The sequence below is a fragment of the Scylla paramamosain genome, chromosome 24 (assembly GCF_035594125.1).
Source record: "Scylla paramamosain isolate STU-SP2022 chromosome 24, ASM3559412v1, whole genome shotgun sequence".
Taxonomy (NCBI): Eukaryota; Metazoa; Arthropoda; class Malacostraca; order Decapoda; family Portunidae; genus Scylla; species Scylla paramamosain.
Genome location: NC_087174.1, coordinates 17,788,592 through 17,807,874, shown reverse-complemented (window position 1 = coordinate 17,807,874; position 19,283 = coordinate 17,788,592). Strand labels below are relative to the sequence as shown.

General features: G+C 40.0%; 1 protein-coding gene across 1 annotated transcript; it reads right to left on the bottom strand.

Moving 5' to 3' along the window:
- Window positions 1-4,022: 4,022 nt before the first annotated feature.
- On the bottom strand, window positions 4,023-19,019 carry LOC135112831 (cytochrome P450 3A41-like). The gene is given in 8 exon segments (XM_064027685.1): window positions 4,023-5,735; window positions 6,296-6,486; window positions 16,128-16,188; window positions 16,603-16,821; window positions 17,267-17,854; window positions 17,857-17,929; window positions 18,091-18,275; window positions 18,880-19,019. Coding segments are annotated over 7 exon segments (1,476 nt in total). The 5' UTR covers window positions 18,265-18,275; window positions 18,880-19,019; the 3' UTR covers window positions 4,023-5,565.
- Between the last annotated feature and the right edge of the window lie 264 nt (window positions 19,020-19,283).

The following is a 19,283-nucleotide window of genomic DNA, read 5'->3' as shown; positions in this document are numbered from 1 at the left end:
TTGGAAAACAGACTTGGCATGGTTCCGGGCAGAAATATAAAGTGCATGAGATTCTGGTGATGGAAGGCTTAAGTACCTTTTGTGGGCCACCTCTCTATCATGTACAGCACGAGAACAAGTTGTGTTAAACCAAGGTTTGGAAGATTTAGGTCGAGAAAAAGAGTGAGGAATGTACGCCTCTATGCCAGACACTATCACCTCTGTTATGCGCTCAGCACACAAGGACGGGTCTCTGACACGGAAGCAGTAGTCATTCCAGGGAAAATCAACAAAATATCTCCTCAGGTCCCTCTAACTAGCAGAGGCAAAACGCCAGAGACACCTTTGCCTAGGAGGATCCTGAGGAGGGATTGGAGCGATAGGACAAGATACAGATATGAGATTATGGTCAGAGGAGCCCAGAGAAGAAGAGAGGGTGACAGCATAATCAGGACTAGAGGTCAGGAAAAGATCAAGAATGTTGGGCGTATCTCCAAGACGGTCAGGAAAATGAATAAAATGTTGCACCAATTGCTCTAGGTCGTCGGGGATAGCAAAGTTGAAGGCTAGTTCACCAGGATGGTCAGTCAAGGGAAAGGAAAGCCAAAGCTGGTGGTGAACATTAAGGTCTTTAAGATTGTAGATCTCTGCAAAAGGGAAGAGAGTCAGAATGTGCTCCACTTTAGAAGTTAAGTAGTCAAAGAGTGTCTTATAGCCAGAGGAGCTAGGTGAGATATACAGCACAGATAAATTTAGTTTGAGAGTGACTCTGTAGTCGTAGCCAGATGGTGGAAAACTCCAAAGATTCAAGATTGTGTGCACGAGAGCAGGTTAAATCGTTGCGCACATAGACGCAACATCTAGCTTTGGATCGAAAATGAGGATAGAGAAAGTAGGAGGGAACAGAAAAGGGGCTACTGTCAGTTCCCTGAGACACATGAGTTTCATTGAGGAAAACGAAGATGAAGTTTAGAAGAGGAGAGATGGTGTTCTACAGATTGAAAATTAGATCTTAGACCACGAATGTTGCTGAAGTTAATGAAGAAAAGGTTCACGGGGGTGTCAAGACACTTGGTGTGTATAGGGTAGTGTAGGGTGTGTATATTATTAGGTGCTTGTAGTTTTGTGCGGAGGAAGAGAGTTGTCTTTAGAGGGCAGGCTCCCTTTGTGTTGTGAGTCACAAAGGGAAACGTTCAGTGAGGTCACAGCACCCCCTGATCCAGTGTTTTCGATCTCACTGGGAGTAATTATCGTTTCGGCAGGTACCTACTGCCTCCTCCTTGTGCTTACAAGCTGTGTAAGTAAAGAATTCAAGCAAACAATGCAAACGACACACACACACACACACACACACACACACACACACACACACACACACACACACAAGCACACAGCAAGTAAATATCTCAATAAATAAGAAAAAGAAAAAGGATAGAAGAGAGAAAGAAAGATAAATATAAAGAAAGAAAGAAGGAGAGAAAGAAAAAAACAATCAAATATAATTTAATCAAAGAAATATATTGAAATAAGAACAAGAACAGTAACAACAATAACAATAACCACAACAACAACAATAACACAAACACACACACACACACACACACACACACACACACACACACACACACACACACACACACACACACACACACACACACACACACACACACACATTATCTATATTATTATTATTATCATTATTAATATTATTATTATAATTATAATAATAATTATTATTATTTTATTGACCACAACAGAATCATAAAATTAGAAAACTTGATATATCATATATATACAATAAGGAATGACGTTGTCGGTTCATTACAAAATAGCAGAAACTAAAGCAAAAAATAAAAATAAGATTTAAAATCATTCAAGAATACAATAATGCAATGTTTTTATACAATACAGTATGATAAAAGAATACAGAGATACGATATAATACAAAAATATAATGCAATACGCTACGATAGACGAATATAAAATCAATTCAGTAATAAAATGCAACGCAATACACTACGTTAACAGAACACAAAAAACAATATAGTAGTGAAATACAGTACAATACGGTAAAAGAATATAAAAAAACTACAATTCAATAGTGAAATAGAATACAAATAATAAAGGAATACAATAAGAAACTACCTAAAGAGCTAATAAATCATTTTAATAAAAATAGAACATTTGACTAAAACAATAGTTGAGTACAAAATTATAGATATTCCTAACACTCAATCTTTGTAGATTTCTAAAACCTGCCACATGATATTACATACAAGGTTGTTATCGCGATTTACAAAGAACATATTAATAAATGACAAGCCATATGTGTCTCGTATGTGCTGCGTCAAAGGGCAGCTCTCGATTACATGCACCTCGGTATGTACGTCACCACAAACACACATCCTTTCTGCCAGCGAGAGGTAGCCTACCCTCCCTCCTACTCCACCTGCCTACCTCCACTGCCAGAAAGTGCGCCGACACACGAAACCGAGTAAATGCTACCCTGTGACGTTCACTTACATTATGTTTAGTTACATATATGGTATGTACTTCCAGACTGGGGTTCATTATAGTCCTATATGTTATTCTCCTTCATTATATGGAATCAAGTACATTATTTTTTAATTCATCCCATCCCATTTGGACGTCATCAGGGTTCTCGTATAGCAAATGTGTTACGTGTGGCCCCGTGTTCATTCTAGTACTGAGTACAGATTTAACGGCAAAGACAAATGATCATCGTTTATCGCTTCCCTTTCTTCCCATTTACTTTGAAAAAAAGTTCCTTTGCCTTTTCTTAACAAGCGCTCTTAATGGGGGACATCCCGACTCTAAGTAACAAATGTCATTGCACGTGCTTCCCCTGACATCAAGGAGGCTCTTCAAAGCCCAGTGGTACAAATTATTGCCAGGGCTTAAATCCACATTAAGCCAGGACTCACAACTGTATAATAATGATGACATGAGGCATGCGTTAAAGATACGTTTTTTTTTTTTTTACTAAAAAAGGGTACATCGCTATTTTTCTTCACAAATAAAATGAACTTATTAATATCTTTAATTTTTCTCTCTGCATGTGCCTTAACAGCGGAGAAAGTGATCCATCAGATGTAAATGGGGATCCCAGATACTTATACGTATCGCACCATTCCATTATCAGGTCATCCACAATTATTGACTCCCTATCCGCTGCCCCACCACTTACCACGAAAAAAATTAGTTTTTGCTAAGTTCACTCTCACAACAACAACAACAACAACAACATCATAGTACTGTTTCATTAAAGAAAGTTTCTCTTTCATTCTGGTTCGAGTTGCGGAAAGTAAAACTGTGTCGTCCATCAAAATGAGAAGATGGAGCCTCTTTAAAAAGCCGTCATCCGGACAGTTTTCTTTAATTAGTTTGATTAAGTCATTCACGTATAGCATAAACAATATGCAACTAGTAGGTGAGCCCTGCCTCACAACGACGGCCACAGTGAGCACAGCGGTACCCACCACACTCTGTGTCACCTGATACATGCCCGCCACGGCACACAACATCACACTTCCTCACCCTGATATTTTAAGTAGCGCTAACATGTCTAGACATGTCATAAGCCTAACTGAAATCAACAAACGTTACATATAATTTCTTCTTTTTCTTTCTTGCTATATCTATAAGTAACCTGAGAGTCACTGTGTGTTTAGTGCATCCCCGGCCTCGCTGTGCTCACGCCTGCTCGCGAAACGGTGAGAACCAGGATTCGAGCCTTGAACACAAAATCATGTCATATAGCTTTGCTATACTATTGATAATATTAATTCCTCTGTAGTTCCTCACATTATCCCTGTCACCTTTCTTAAAAATGGGGAAAAATTTAGCAACCCTCCAACATGTAGAATAAGTCGCTAAATAAAACACTTGACTAAAAAACGTTTGTTTATACTTTTTTTCTTTATTTCGACTGCTAGCTAACTTCTGATTGTTTGTAAAGATAATTTTTATTCTATTTTATTTATTTTTATTTTTTTGCGTTAGTGATAAATGAGATATATGACTTTAGAATGTTTTTTTTTTTATCGTGTTTGTTCCAACAATTTTAAAATGAATTCTTTTAAAATATCTTCATTATTACTGAGGTTTAAAATATTTCAATATGCTCGATATTAATTAAAGCGTTCTGAGACGGATCCTCGCCACCCCTTTGTAACCATGATCACAGGAACTCAAGATTGTATCATCTTACCAAGGCAACCTACTCGTCAATAATGTGTCCAAAATCGTTTGTGGGGAGCTTTATGAATATTTATCATTGTTAATAATATTATGTACAGGCAGCATTTGAGTCATTTGAGACTCAAAATGAGCTATATGTAGCGGTATTTGACATTGCTACTTGTACATATTATTGATAGTGATAAGTATTCCTAAAGTGTACCGTATGCACTGTTTTGGAGTCTGTGATGATGGGAAAATTGGCATACTACGATGATTCATTCCTCAGTTCACATGACAGCATCTATTATCTGCACAGAACAATCATCACTTTAACCTATCACTATTTTTCACAAGTAACCTTACAAGTTTTCTTCATTGTAATATTTTTAAAGTGAAGTTTCTACCTAAGTAAATCGAAAATTTTTTTATAATTTTCCTCATGCACTGAGGTTGTGAAAGAGGGAAGTTCAATTATTTTCTCCTTTCAGAATGTGCTGAGAATGTCTTTCTAATCTACTAGTTTGTGCTTTCACCAAGAGAAAAATTTGCTTTGCCTGTCATACAAGGTAACTTCAGTGTTAAAGGAAGTACTAAATTGCGACTGAATTTTTTCTGCAAAAGAAAGCATTAGCCTAAGCGACTGCAGCGCATACGACTACATAGGATTTAAGGCTTGGGAAAGGTTGGCATTTAGATGTAAAAATTAATAACAAACAACTATAGTCTGAAAAATAGCAATTTATTCATACTCTTTTTGGACTAAATGACACCATAACTGCCATTTCAAAATACTTGATTAACTAGATTAAAGAAAAACAGCTCATCATACCTCTTTTCCTGCAAAGTGAAAGGAGGAAGTAATGATGTGTTACTAAGGCAAAAACTGTCGTACATAGCTGTATTCTCTATTAAATCATGTACAGAACAGAGCTTCGTCAATTGCAAAAATACTGAGTTAGCACGCCTTTATTTATTTTATTTTATTTATTTTTGTAACTCGTTTTGCTTTTATTTTTAACAATAGCATGGCATAATACACCTCTGAAGCTTTAACATAAGACCACAATGAGGTTTTTGTGATCAATAATAAGTTTGCTATGAGTGATGCAATAAATAAAGATACGGCCAGTACCCAAGAAATTTTCATCCTTTGAGTGTGGTCTCAGTAAGACCAGACACATATTATTAGACACAGAAATAGGTGCGCAATCAAGTGATAGGTGTAGCAGACCGTCTGCTCTAGAAAAGTTTGTAGTTTTGCGAGTTGAATGTTTTTGATGGGTATTCTGCGCTGGTTGGGTATCGATGCTAATACATCACGTTACTTACCTTCACTCCTGGATTCTCAGGCTCTGGTTGTCCTCTTACATAACATAAGTCTTTTCACTCTTTTTTAAGTGGTGTGAGCAACAGCATCACACCACCTTTTGGTCTCATTAGAAAGGGAGAGTCTTGGAATTCCAGTTTTTCATGTCCTGGTGCCAGCTTTACCTCGGCCGCCAAGATGAGTTGAGCCAGGGCCACCTTCGCCTCCATGAGGGCGAATCTCATGGCTGAAGGAAAATTATGCTATGTATAGTAACAACAACAACAACAACAACAACAACAACAACAACAGCAATAATAATAATAATAATAATAATGGAATAAAATTATTCCAAACCTAAAGTGGTCATATTGCGCATTAAACATGTCACTCTGGCGGAAGAAATTACACTATTTTCTTGTAACATTATATTACATGTACTTCCCTGTTACATAATATCAAAACTGTAGTAAAACTTTTTTTATTTTCTGCCTGGCCTAACGTAATATACCTGCCATCAAAGTCAACCTTTAAAAAATCATACGTGCGACAGTAATAATGAATATAACAATAGAGTATGCAATGTTACTTACGTCACAAAAAAAAAAAAAAAAAATAATCTTAAGCCAAAGCGAGATCGATGTAATTTTATTGTGTATCAAAGTGTTTCCCAAAGGTTCAAAATAGTTAACGTGGTATTCCTCTGGTGTTTACATTAGATCGCTTTCCATTTGTACATTATCATAATAATACACTTAATACTCATAACAATATGCACTCTTGAATCTGCCCACATCAGAGTCTTACCTATGCAGTTTCTGGGACCCATACCAAAGGGCATGTGCGTGAAACTGATGATGCTGCCCCTGTTTTGTGGCAGGAAGCGATCAGGCTTAAACTCCTCGGGCTCGGGCCAGTAATGAGGGTCATGATGGATGCTCCACAGGGGGAACTGGATCAAGTTTCCTGGGTTCAGAATTAAGTCTGTGCCAGGAATCCTAGAATGTATAGAGAAATAATTAGATTGTACATAAGAGTTCCTCCCACCTCTCTCTCTCTCTCTCTCTCTCTCTCTCTCTCTCTCTCTCTCTCTCTCTCTCTCTTGTCCCGATTAGGACACATTCACAACTGTGCCCGCTGTCGTCCAAATCTCTCCCGGGTCCAAATTTCTCCCTTGTGACGCTACTGGGCATGCCCACCATATCGAGGCGACAGCATCAAAAACATATTTTTCACTTATCAACTACTTTTTGAAGGTTTATTGACAAATCACTATTGCTTCATTGTATGTGGATATGTTAGGCTAGGAATAGAGTAACTAAACAAGAGTGGTGAGTGATAACACAACACCAAAATCTCCCTATGCAAGTGTCAATTTCTATCACCATGTTATGTATTTTATGCATTATCAACATCGTTATGGAGTTTTATTGACAAATTACAAATGCTTCATTACGTGTGGAATATTTTAAGATAGGAATACAGTAAGTAAACAAAAGTAGTGAATGATAACAGAGGACAAAAATTTCTCCCTTTGCATATGTCAAGTCCTACCACCATGTTTTATGTTTAAAATATTCCGCAGACAATGGAACATTAGTAATTTACTAATAAAATTACCGATGTTGACAATACGTAAAATACATAAATATAAAACATGGTGGTAAGCCTTAACATATGCAAAGGGAGAAGATTTTGGTTCTCTGTTATTACTCATCACTCTTGTTTACGTGCTCTATTCCTAGCCTAACATATTCATATACAATGAAGCAATAGTGATTTGTCAATAAAACCTCAAAAAGTAGTTGATAATACGTACAAATATATAAAATACCTGAGTGATATTTTGATGCTGTCGCCTCGATATGGTGGGCATGCGCTGTGGCGTCACCAGGGAGAAATTTGGAACCGGGAGAGATTTGGCATACACCACCACTCTCCTAATGCGTGGTTCACACTAGTAGTACGTTTTTTATGATTCTGCATCCGCTCTCCGCTCCGACGATGACGTCAGAAAAAAGTGGATCATAAGGAGCAGATGAGCTGGGATACGCACACACTTTTGGTCTTCCGACCGTAGTTTGCATTTTGTAAATGTAAACAATGGACATGGAGCCCTTGCAGATCTGGGAGGATGAAGATGAGGTGTTTCTCCTGCTTGCTGCATTTGGATTTGCTGCTGCTGAAGATGAATGTCGAGAGAAAAGGAAACAAAGGGTGTGGTTACGCTAAGTTTTACTAGAACGGTCTCTGGATAGTGAACAAAGTTTTGATGGCGTTTGAGAAGAAGGCTGATCCAGATTCATTCTATACGGCCTACAGAATGACTCAGACACTTTTGGTGAAGTTTTGGTGCTACTCGGCCCTCATCTAGTAAAAGAGACCACAACTTTCAGGGACCCTGTTATTGTACCAGCGTGCCTTTGCATCACACTAAGGAATGTAGCTTGCTGCCGCTTTGATTACTTGGGTTCCGAATATAAAAGAATATTTTCTGGCACAGTTGTGCTGATCTTTTCATTCATCATATTTTAAGAATCATGTACCTTAGATGCAAAATAATACCACCTGATACTCTGCTGGTCCCGGAAATGTGATATTATGGAAAATAATCATAAACCTGGCCAAGGATAGCAAGGTGTGCGCTGCTGCTTGGGGCTAGACAAACTGCTATTGTTGCACATTACTTGTTATTATCCCTACTAGAATAGGTTTGGTTAATATCCCTAGGGGTGGTCGAGGTGAGGCACATCCCTTTGGACTAGATACCATGGCCACAATTTCTAGTTGAATTTTTTAAAGTTACATGGTCATTTGCCCCCCCAAAGAAATAATATATGAGATCAACATACAGCAGGTCCTTGAATATAATGTATATAGAGGTGTAAATATGTGTGGTGGTGTACTGGTATGGTGCTCCGGAAACATGGCTGGTTTTGAAAATGGCGCTGGCGGACTCACTGTTGTTGTTTACATTCAGGTAGCGTGCCGTATTTCTGAACTTGGAATACTTTTTGTTTGCTTTTTCTTGACGTCATGCATACACACATACATACACAACATAATTCACAATTATTACAATATCTAAAATTACAATTATGTGTTTCATACAAATTTCTACTGCACTGGAATACTCATAAAAAAAAGTATGGACAACACCGCATCCGCAAACATGCACAGAGTTGACTTGGATTCACACATGAGCGGATGTGAGTGACGTCATAGTTGGAGTAGAGAGCGGATGCGGAATCCGCGAAAACGTACTAGCGTGAACCGCGCTTTACCACAACACCCAGTCGAGTTTCGGGTAGTCTCGAGCACAGACTTAGTGGTTTGGCGCTCCTTTATACTGTTATATGCAGCGAGATAAAGAACAGAAGAAGAAGCGAGAAGAGCAGCGAGAAGAAAAAAAAAAAAAAACCGAAGAGGAGGAAGGAAAGAAAGAACAAATGAGTGGTGGGTGGGAGGAGCTTGGGACAGGCGTCACGACGTTGATTATAGTAATTGTGTTAAATTAGAAGTTATCATTCCCTACTTAATTTCTACCATTTCTACTTTTCTCCCTTAGGAGATAATATAGTTGACGAGTTGCTCTCCCCACAGTGTAGTCGATTTTCACCCAGTCATCCAAATAACCCCATAGCACTTTTTAAAACAGAATGTTCAATTTAAGAGCGAGATGCAGCGAGCAGGAAGCGGGGCGGATCACCTCTCACTTCTCCACTTCCCCTTCCCTTCCCTTCCTCCTTCCCTCTCTATCTCCCGTCATGTGGCTGGCTTACCTGGCCAACCATCTTTTCTCACGCCTTACGACTCAGTAGCGAGCAGATAACTGAACGAGATAGACGTGGAAAGGCGTGTAGAAGTGATATCATAGGGAGGGCATACTTGTAATATATCTACGGGTGTGATGATTGGGTTATTTGATATAATAGGGAGGGCATACTTGTAATATATCTACGGGTGTGATAATTGGGTTACGCCCTACTGTGTTGGTTATTATTATTTGGCCCTGCGAAAAGACCGTGATCTGGGCGGATCTAGATATTGAAAGAGTATGAGTTGCTCAGTTGCTCCTTACTCCTGCAGTGTGTGAGCGGTGATTCCACGTGCAGATCTAAGTTTGTTTCGACGTCCATTGTGTCTTTGTACAGCTTACTAAAGGGAGCAGACACTTGTTTTCTCCCCCTTTCCTACCGAGGGGGTGTACTGTTGTGGGTTACGTGTGTCTGAGCGTCGTGTGTCTTGTGTCCTCTTTAAATGCTACTAATGTCTGGGGTTGCACTTGCAACTGTCTGGCAATAGAGATTCTTATAGTATTTGTTTCTAGGCTACAGCTGTTTAGCTTTTTTTTTTTTTTTCCAGATTTCCATCAGTATTTTCAGAGGTGGAATCTGTCTTCTGGAATTGTAAATATGCTCTCTGGCCAGGTTGGATACTATTCTTATTGGACGTGAGAAGCTTCGTTACTGTGGGCGGTAATCCAACGGGGTATCATACCCTATTTTATATGTTGTCTAGTCTCTACAGTCTCTGCCCTCTAGCACGTGGCCAGTTATTTATTTATTTTTTTCAGCCTTGTGGGTAATTTGACGTTTCTCATGCTCCCTTCTTGTTGGTGGGTTAAATAGAGTGCCGACCTATTGATGCTTGTAGGCTAGTTGTTGGCGACCAGCAGGTAACTGGATTCGTCGTATTTGTGTCCTGCACTAGGTTACAGAGTAGGTACCTTAAGGATTAGCTGACCCAAAGTAGCGGCAGTACCACCATAGATTACTTTAATATACGACAGCCTGTTACAGTTATTTCCTTGGCACACCCTGAGCACTCCTTGAGCGTCTTAAACATGTTTGCAGTGCCTTCATCAGCTGTTTCAGGGCCTCTCTCATGCTTTCTCCTGCCTGCCTGCCTGTCAGTCTGTACTACTGTGCGACTACTCGTTGAGCTACTGTCCCCATTGCTACAAGACTTTGGATTCTACTCAGTCATCAGTCTTCTCTTCAATACTCCATCTTGACTGCTTTAGTACTGCTGTTCTCGTCGTTTCAAGACTCTGGACTTCTCAGCCATAAGTCTTTGCATAGTCGCCGTGTGCGTTATTAGTGTATTGCCAATGCAGTGTTATTTTTGCAATTTATTTGGCATAGAAACTCCATATCCTTTTGTTTGAGGCACCCAGTGATATCATATTGTTTTTCTGTGATCCGCTGTTGTGACGTCACGGCCTGTGTGTGCCTTGCCAGTGGCCAGTGGTTACGTCACATATATTTCAGCCTCTGTGATTGGCTCTGGCACAATGTACTTGACCGCCTTTCTGCTGGCGTCCCTTGCCCAGTTTCTAAGTGGCTGAACATTGCTCTGATGTCATTTGTGTTACTGTCTTGTGTGACTTGCACATAAACACTCTTTACACATTTACATACATACATCAGTTATTTTCATTTTTCTTATTTGTGATTTGCGGGTCACCCACAATGTCCCCATATTATGTTTGCTGCGAAGACGCAGCTGATATGAGACCGAGTAGTGTCCTTGTTCAAACAGTCCCAACTGTGTCTGCCACCTCCCACGACCTGCTTGTCAGTCGAGTGAGTCTTGAGTAGCTTCGGGCCCAGATTTTGCGGGTTGAAGCTCCTTTGTACCACCACAGTATACTTTCATATGCGGCTGCCTGATATAGTTGTGTTCCTCTAGCACCCTCTGCGGCACCCTAAGCAACCCTCAACGGCGATTACAAACAACAAAACAAGAATTTGTGTTTGTACACATAAACTCTCTCTCTCTCTCTCTCTCTCTCTCTCTCTCTCTCTCTCTCTCTCTCTCTCTCTCTCTGTTGCTCATAATTTTTCACCAGGGTGGTAAGCAAGAGAGAGAGAGAGAGAGAGAGAGAGAGAGAGAGAGAGAGAGAGAGAGAGAGAGAGAGAGAGAGAGAGAATTAACCAAATTGCTAACAAACAATGAACAGACCCGTTATATTTTCAGATCTTCTATAGGAGATAGACTGTGCAGAAGCATGCTAAAACATCATGATAACTTTGTTTTGTTTATCTTTCGTTTGCTATATTATAAAGATAATGTTCTGTTCCTTCATGAATATGCATAATCCCGCTCACAAATTCCACAGTTTAAAATTGGTAATTTTTTTCTTAATTTATTTATTTATGAGTTTATTTATTGCTATAAAGACAAATAAAAAGTATCATTACACGCATGAAAGAGCGTATTTTATATCATTATAATAAATCTTGTCTCTCTTATCTTTACGTGTTACGGAGTTCAGTTAAGGACAATGAATAAATGAAGAAATTGAGTTTTTTGAGGGAATGGGTAACATCAAGTTAGACGTCGTGTGACTTCTCTACATGAACTGTTTACTTCCTGCTGGTTTGGGTCTGATAAATGACGTTGAGAAATGTAGGGTAGAAATAACCTTAAGAGTGAATAATAGGGATAAAGTAGAAGAAAGGATAGTGCGATGTCAAACACCACTGTTGATAGGTTTAGAAGAATGGTGACCATCTAAGCCTGCAACAATAGGACGGGCATAAAAGAAACTAGAGAGGTGAAGAGAGATGGACAGAAACGTATAAAAGAAACTTAGAAATTAAAGATTAATGCAAGACTTTTTATAAAGAAAATAGCAAAATTTTCATCGAAATCACCAAGAGAAGATTCTTTAATGGAGGTTAAGAGTAGATCATTCACACCGAAAACCATACTGGCGATTAAAAAAAAAAAAAGCTCATGAAAATTTACGAAGTGCTTCAGAATTTCCCTGTCAAGGACAGACTCAAAACCTTTATAAAGACGCGTGTAATAGTGATCCAAGTGTTCCCAGGGTGAAAGGGAAACATGAGGTACAAGACGACTGTGATATATTAATAAAAATTGGTGCACCCACTATATCACTTGTCTGTCAGGCTCCTTGGCAAGCCCAAGACTGACCTCACTGCCTGCGCAACCGGTGTCGTAGGTTTTAGTGACCAGCTACTAGTTTCAAGTGACCAAGTGTGCGCACATCCCCATTTTCACTGCCAGACGTACGACTCATTTACTCCCAGCCACGGCAATGCACGGACCTCTCTGGACTCTCTTTAAGGATAGTAATCTAACCAAGAATTACCTAACCTAACCTAGCATTATCTAACTTAACTTAAATTACGTGTAGCAATACACCTAATCTAATCTAACTTAATCTAACCTAAAAGACATGTTGCATTACCTAACCTAACCAAACTCCTCCGTTGGGCTCTTCCGACCACAATCTTATATCTGTATCTTGTCCTATCGCCCCAATCCCTCCTCAGGATTACCCTAAGCGGAGGTACCTCTGTCGTTTTGCCTCTGCTAGTTGGGGGGACCTGAGGAGGTGTTTTGCTGAGTTTCTTTGTAATGACTACTGCTTCCGTGTCAGAGACCCGTCCCTTTGTGCCGAGGGTATAACAGAGGTAATCGTGTCTGGCATGGAAGCATATATTCCTTACTCTTTTCTCGACCTAGACCTTCCAAACCTTGATTTAACACTGCCTGCTCTCGTGCAATACATGATGGAGAGGTGTCCCACAAAAAGTACTTGAGTCTTTCATCACCAGAATCTCATGCGCTTTTTATTTCTGACCGGAATCATGCCAAGTCTGTTCTCCAACTAGCCAAAAACTCCTTCATTAATAGAAAGTGTCAAAATCTTTCAAGATCTAACTCTCCTCATGACTTCTAGCACCTAGCCAAAAACATCTCCAATAACTTTGCTACTTCTTTCCCTCTTTTATTTCAACCAGATGACACCACTGCTATCAAATCTATCTCCAAAGGTGAAGATCTAACTCCCCTAATGATCTCTTGCACCTAGCCAAAAAAAAAAAAAAAAAAAATCTCCAGTAACTTTACTTTTTCTTCTTTCCCTCTTTTTTTCTTTTTTTTTTCAAGCTGATGGCACCACTGCCTTCTCATCTATTTCTAAAGCTGAACTCTTTGCTCAAACCTTTGCTAAAAACGCTATCTTGGATGATTCAGAGCTTGTTCCTCCCTCTCCTCCACCCTCTGACTATTTCATGCTGCCACTTAAGATCCTTCGCAGTGATCCTTCGCAGGTTTAGGCCCTCGCTGGCCTAAACCCTCGGAAGGCTTATGGACCTGATGGGATCCCTCCTATTGTCCTCCAAAACTGTGCTTCCGTGCTCGCATTTTTCCCTTGTCAAACTCTTTCAACTCTTTCAATATCTACCTTTCTATCTATCAAATATCTATCTTTCAATATCTACCTTTCCCTCTTGCTGGAAGTTTGCCTACATTTAGCCTGTTTCTAAAAAGGGTGGCCGTTCTAATCCCTCAAACTACCGTCTTATTGTTTTAATTACCTGGCTCTCTAAAGTTCCTTAACAGGAAGATTCTTAAACAGTAATTACTTAACGTCCTTCTATCTGATTGCCAGTATGGTTTCCGTCAAGGCGACTCTATTGGTGACCTGGCTTTTCTTATTGAGTCTTGGTCATTTTCTTTTAGAGACTTTGGTAAAACTATTGGTGTTGCCTTAGATGTATCAAAACTTTTAACAGAGTCTGGCACGAAGCTTTGATTTCCAAACTTCCCTCCTATGGCTTCTATACTTCTTTCTGTAACTTTACCTCAAATTTCCTTTCTGACCTTTCTTTAGTTGCAGTGGTAGACGGTCACTGTTCTTCTCCCATATCCATTAACAATGATGTTCCTCAGGGTTCTGTTCTGTCACCCGCTCTCTTCCTATCATTCATCAATGATCTTTTAAGCCAGACTTCTTGTCCTATTCACTTCTATGCTGATGATACCACCATGCACTATTCCACGTCTTTTCGTAGACGTCCAACTCTTCAGGAAATAAGCAGTTCTCGCAGGAAAGCCACAGAACGCCTGACTTCTGAACTCTATAAAATTTCTAACTGGGTCAAAGCAAACTTAGTATTGTTCAATGCCGCAAAAACTCAACTCCTCCATCTATCAACTCGACACAACCTTCCAGACAACTATCCACTCTTTTTCAATGACACTCAACTGTCCCCCTCTTCTACACTGAACATCCTCGGTCTGTCCTTTGCTTATAATCTGAACTGGAAACTTCACATCCCATCTCTAGCTAAAACAGTTTCTGTGAAGTTAGGCATTCTAAGTCGTCTCATTTAGTTTTTCTCACCCTTCCAGCTGCTATCTCTGTACAGGGGCCTTATCTGTTCATGTATGGAGTATACTTCACATGTATGGCGGCGTTCCACTCATACCGCTCTTTTTGACAGGGTGGAATCAAAAGCTTTTCGTCTTATCAACTCCTCTCCTCTAAATGACTGTCTTCAGCCTCTTTCTCATCGCCGCAATGTTGCATATCTTGCTATCTTTAATGTCAACTATTTTCATGTCAACTGCTCTTCTGATCTTGCTAACTGCATGCCTCACCTCCTCCTGTGGCCTCTCTGCACAAGACTTTCTTTTTTCTCTCAACCCTATTCTGTCCACCTCTCGAATTGTCAGTCATTCACCGCTTTCTCTGGCAAACTCTGGAATCACTGCCTGCTTCTGTATTTCCTCCTTCCTGTGATTTGAATGATTTCAAGAGGGAGTTTTCAAGACAGTTATCACCTCAGTGGGCCTTTTTTTTTATTATACTTTTGCTGCTCTTGGCTGGTGCCCCTCCTACATTAAAAAAAAAAAATAAAATAAATAGAAACCTTTTGTTTCACTCTAGATTACCTTTTAATTGCTTATTTAAACTAATTTACATATAAATAAAAAAATAACTAAAACAAATAAAAAACTCCCAAAAACAATAAACCCACCGCAGAAAAGAAAAAAAAAAAAAATGGAACCCAAAAAACCCAATGGGGTTGGATTAAAGAAAAAACATCGGGTTTTTTCCAACCCTGCACAGTGGTGATCACGATAGCCCAGGCCAAGTCGAGGCACAGCGCATTGACCTCTCTCTCTCTCTCTCTCTCTCTCTGCCCCCGTCACTCACCTACTTCTGCGGTGTATTTTACCGCCTCCTATTGCTTTCTACATCATAATATTCCTGCTGATTCTTGTAACCAGTCTTGATAGATTTATTCAGAGTGACATTATGGTGCTTCGCGTGAAGCTTACGACTGTAAGCAAATATGAGTAAGTTAGTGAAGTGCTGTCAAATCACTACTTTCTCACTGCCTTTTGACCAGTTTCTCTTGGACTCTGTCAGCCAATCGCCAGCCACCTTCAACCAATCACCAGCCACTGTGTAGCTAAGTATGTCCTTCCTTTCACGCAAGAGGAGCAAGTTTCGCCATTTTATGTGAGACAGAGTTTACTACTACTACTACTACTACTACTACTACTACTACTACTAGAGTACTTAATACAATATGGCTTTCTGTGTGTGTGTGTGTGTGTGTGTGTGTGTGTGTGTGCGTGTGTGTGTGTTGTTTCTTTTTTTAACACTGCTTCATCACGCTACTGTATTCATTTTCGCTAACTGTATTAATTTTCGCATTCTCCATTGTTTCTATCTGCACTCATCACTCCCATCCCATCACCTTCCTCACCACTCATCATTCCCTACAGCATTTTGTCTTTGTAAATGTAAGAACAGCAACCACTCACAAAGGCACCAACACTCCATTACCTGAGAACTTTAGCTTACTTGTATTGTTTGGTGCACATCCGCTCCCCTACAGTTCCTGGTGGGTACAGTCTCAGCGTCTCTAGGATAAAAGAGCGCGGTAGAAGAAATAAGGAAAGAGTTTAACTAAACAGCAATGTAAATATGAAATGAAACATACTGAAAAAATTATACTCAAGTGAATAGTTAAGTGACAAACATCGAGAAAAACAAGGAGAACATGGACCTCAGACAGAGCGAACAAGGAAAGCATGGACCTCAGAGAGAGAGAGAGAGAGAGAGAGAGAGAGAGAGAGAGAGAGAGAGAGAGAGAGAGAGAGAGAGAGAGAGAGGGAGAGAAAATAAGGGAAAATGGATGCACTGGGGACGTTGCAATTTGTCATCTACGTTATGGTTAAATTTTTGTGTTGTGATGTTTACCGTAGCTGTGTGCATTATGTACGTAAGTGAAAATCATTGGCTCACAATACATGAGGGTAGATAATTATATACTCACCCATTAGAACAGCATCCAGGTATTTGGCTTCCATGATCCCCTGGTAGTTGATTGAGCCGTGCTCCTTCACAAGCTCCTGCAGCTCTTGCCGAAGCTGATGTTGGTACTGGGGATGCCTGGCAATGTTGTAGACAGAGAAGGCGAGTGCCGAAGCAGTGGTATCATAACCAGCCACAAGGAATAGCACACTCTGCGCGACTAACGTTTGCTCTCCAAATACTGTGTAGAAACATATGGTACTAAGTTGAGTATACTAATATATTATGTGTCTCTAACTGAACATACCAAGCTGACATCCTCACAGAGAGCTAACACACACACACACACACACACACACACACACACACACACACACACACACACACACACACACACACACACACACACACACACACACACACACACACACACACACACACACACACACACACACACACACACACACACACACACACACACACACACACACACACACACACACACACACACACACACACACACACACACACACACACACACACACACACACACACACACACACACACACACACACACACACACACACACACACACACACACACACACACACACACACACACACACACACACACATACACTTCAAAAGATATAAGTACAAGCTATAGATATTAAGAAATATAATTACCTTTTTTTCCTGGACGGATATCGTTTTCCGAAGCTTTCGCCTCCAGCAGCAGATCTAAGAAGTCTCCACGTCTTTCTCCTTTCTCCCGAAGCTCAATGTTTTCTTTGGAGAGCTTTGCGAAAAATTCAATCTGGGGATCATCCACTTTGAATCCAAGAAAATTATATAATTTTGGTAAGACTATCATGAAAGTCATTTTCAATGCTTTAAGACCATGAAAATTGAAAAACTGCCCAGCTTTGTCTGCAAACACGGGCTTGGAATCAGAAAGCGAGTTGCATTCAATACCAAAGGCACAAGAAGCAATTGTATCCATGGTGAAACGACCAAACATGTCCTTCATGTCAACAGGCCTGTTGTTGACTGCATTCTTGAGAGAAAAAGAAACCAGGTTATCTGCTTTTTCGCAAATCAAATGAAACATACTTCGCATTTTGCCAGATGAGAATGTTGGAGTCATGACAGCTCGAAGGTCTTTCCATTCCTCACCAAATTTATTAGTGAGCATTTCAGTCATGATGGAGCCTTCCTGGTCCCCGAACCGACGCCTGTCTACAAAGTGTTCAAAATCCTTCACCAAGATGTGAAGTCAGTAATCATAAGTACGGGATTGAAAAACTCGTACAGCCCATAAAACTTGTGGTTGCGTAGCTCTCGATAAAACTGAAAGATAAAAAAGTGCCTGAAACAGACTGGCTACATAAATAAATATCAAAATCTCTCTCTCACACACACACACACACACACACACACAAGAAATTATGATACTGAAAATTACAATTCATACAATGCCATAGAAAAATGTCATTTATCTGTCGTCTCACCTTATTTAAGAAAATCCAGCGCTGACCAATAACGAAGTATTTCATATGGCCAATGAATGGCAGGGCTGGCGGAGAGACCACGCCCTTAGATGCCCAGTAATTATGTCGCCATTTAGAGTAGGTCCACAACAACACTAGTACGGCCACCAACAGCAGCCACGTCTCCGCACTCATCTCACCTCACGCTGGTCTAGGGAACCACGAACTAAGTACCACAGTATCGGAATGCAGTTCTTCTCAATCGTGCTTCACAGTTATCAATGAAATCATATAACATCAATACTATTGTGTAATCTTTATCTTCCTAATGCTCTCTCTCTCTCTCTCTCTCTCTCTCTCTCTCTCTCTCTCTCTCTCTCTCTCTCTCTCTCTCTCTCTCTCTCTCTCTCTCTCTCTCTCTCTCTCTCTCTCTCTCTCTCTCTCTCTCTCTCCCTCTTTCAACAACAACACACACACACACACACACACACACACACACACACACACATTTACTAACAGCAAAAACATTATCAGTGACAGTAGCCCCACAACCATCACATTCTCACAACAACAATAATTAAAGCATCATTAGCAACGTTAATAATAATAATAATAATAATAATAATAATAATAATAATAATAATAATAATAATAATGATAATAATAACAAAATGAAAAAATGAAAACGCGCACGAGATATCAAAACTGAATACTAGCAAAGAATGTTATATTTGACAAACATTATAACTTTATTTCACTCTTAATAGCACATATATCCGTATTGCCACACATGCTTACATTATACTTTACCTTAGTTTCAGGGAAGTTGTAGTCTTGGCAGAGGTATGCTATGAGCAAGTAGTTTCTGCTGTGTCCACTGAAGCACTGGCACTTGGTCATCAGATCCAATGAGACCAACAGCAGCCGTGATGCAACATAGAGAAAGAAAACGGGAGATGATAGGGGAGGAGGAGGAGGAGGAGGACAAGGAGGAGGAGAAGGAGGAGGAGACTAACAGGATGGGGAAGAGCAAAATATACTTTTAAGACACAGCCAAGTAACTGCTAAACCAAAGAATAGTTTGGCAAAGGTGTGCAGAAGAGAGAGAGAGAGAGAGAGAGAGAGAGAGAGAGAGAGAGAGAGAGAGAGAGAGAGAGAGAGAGAGAGAGAGAGAGAGAGAGAGAGAGACAGCAAGCATGAGTTTTAAATACTGG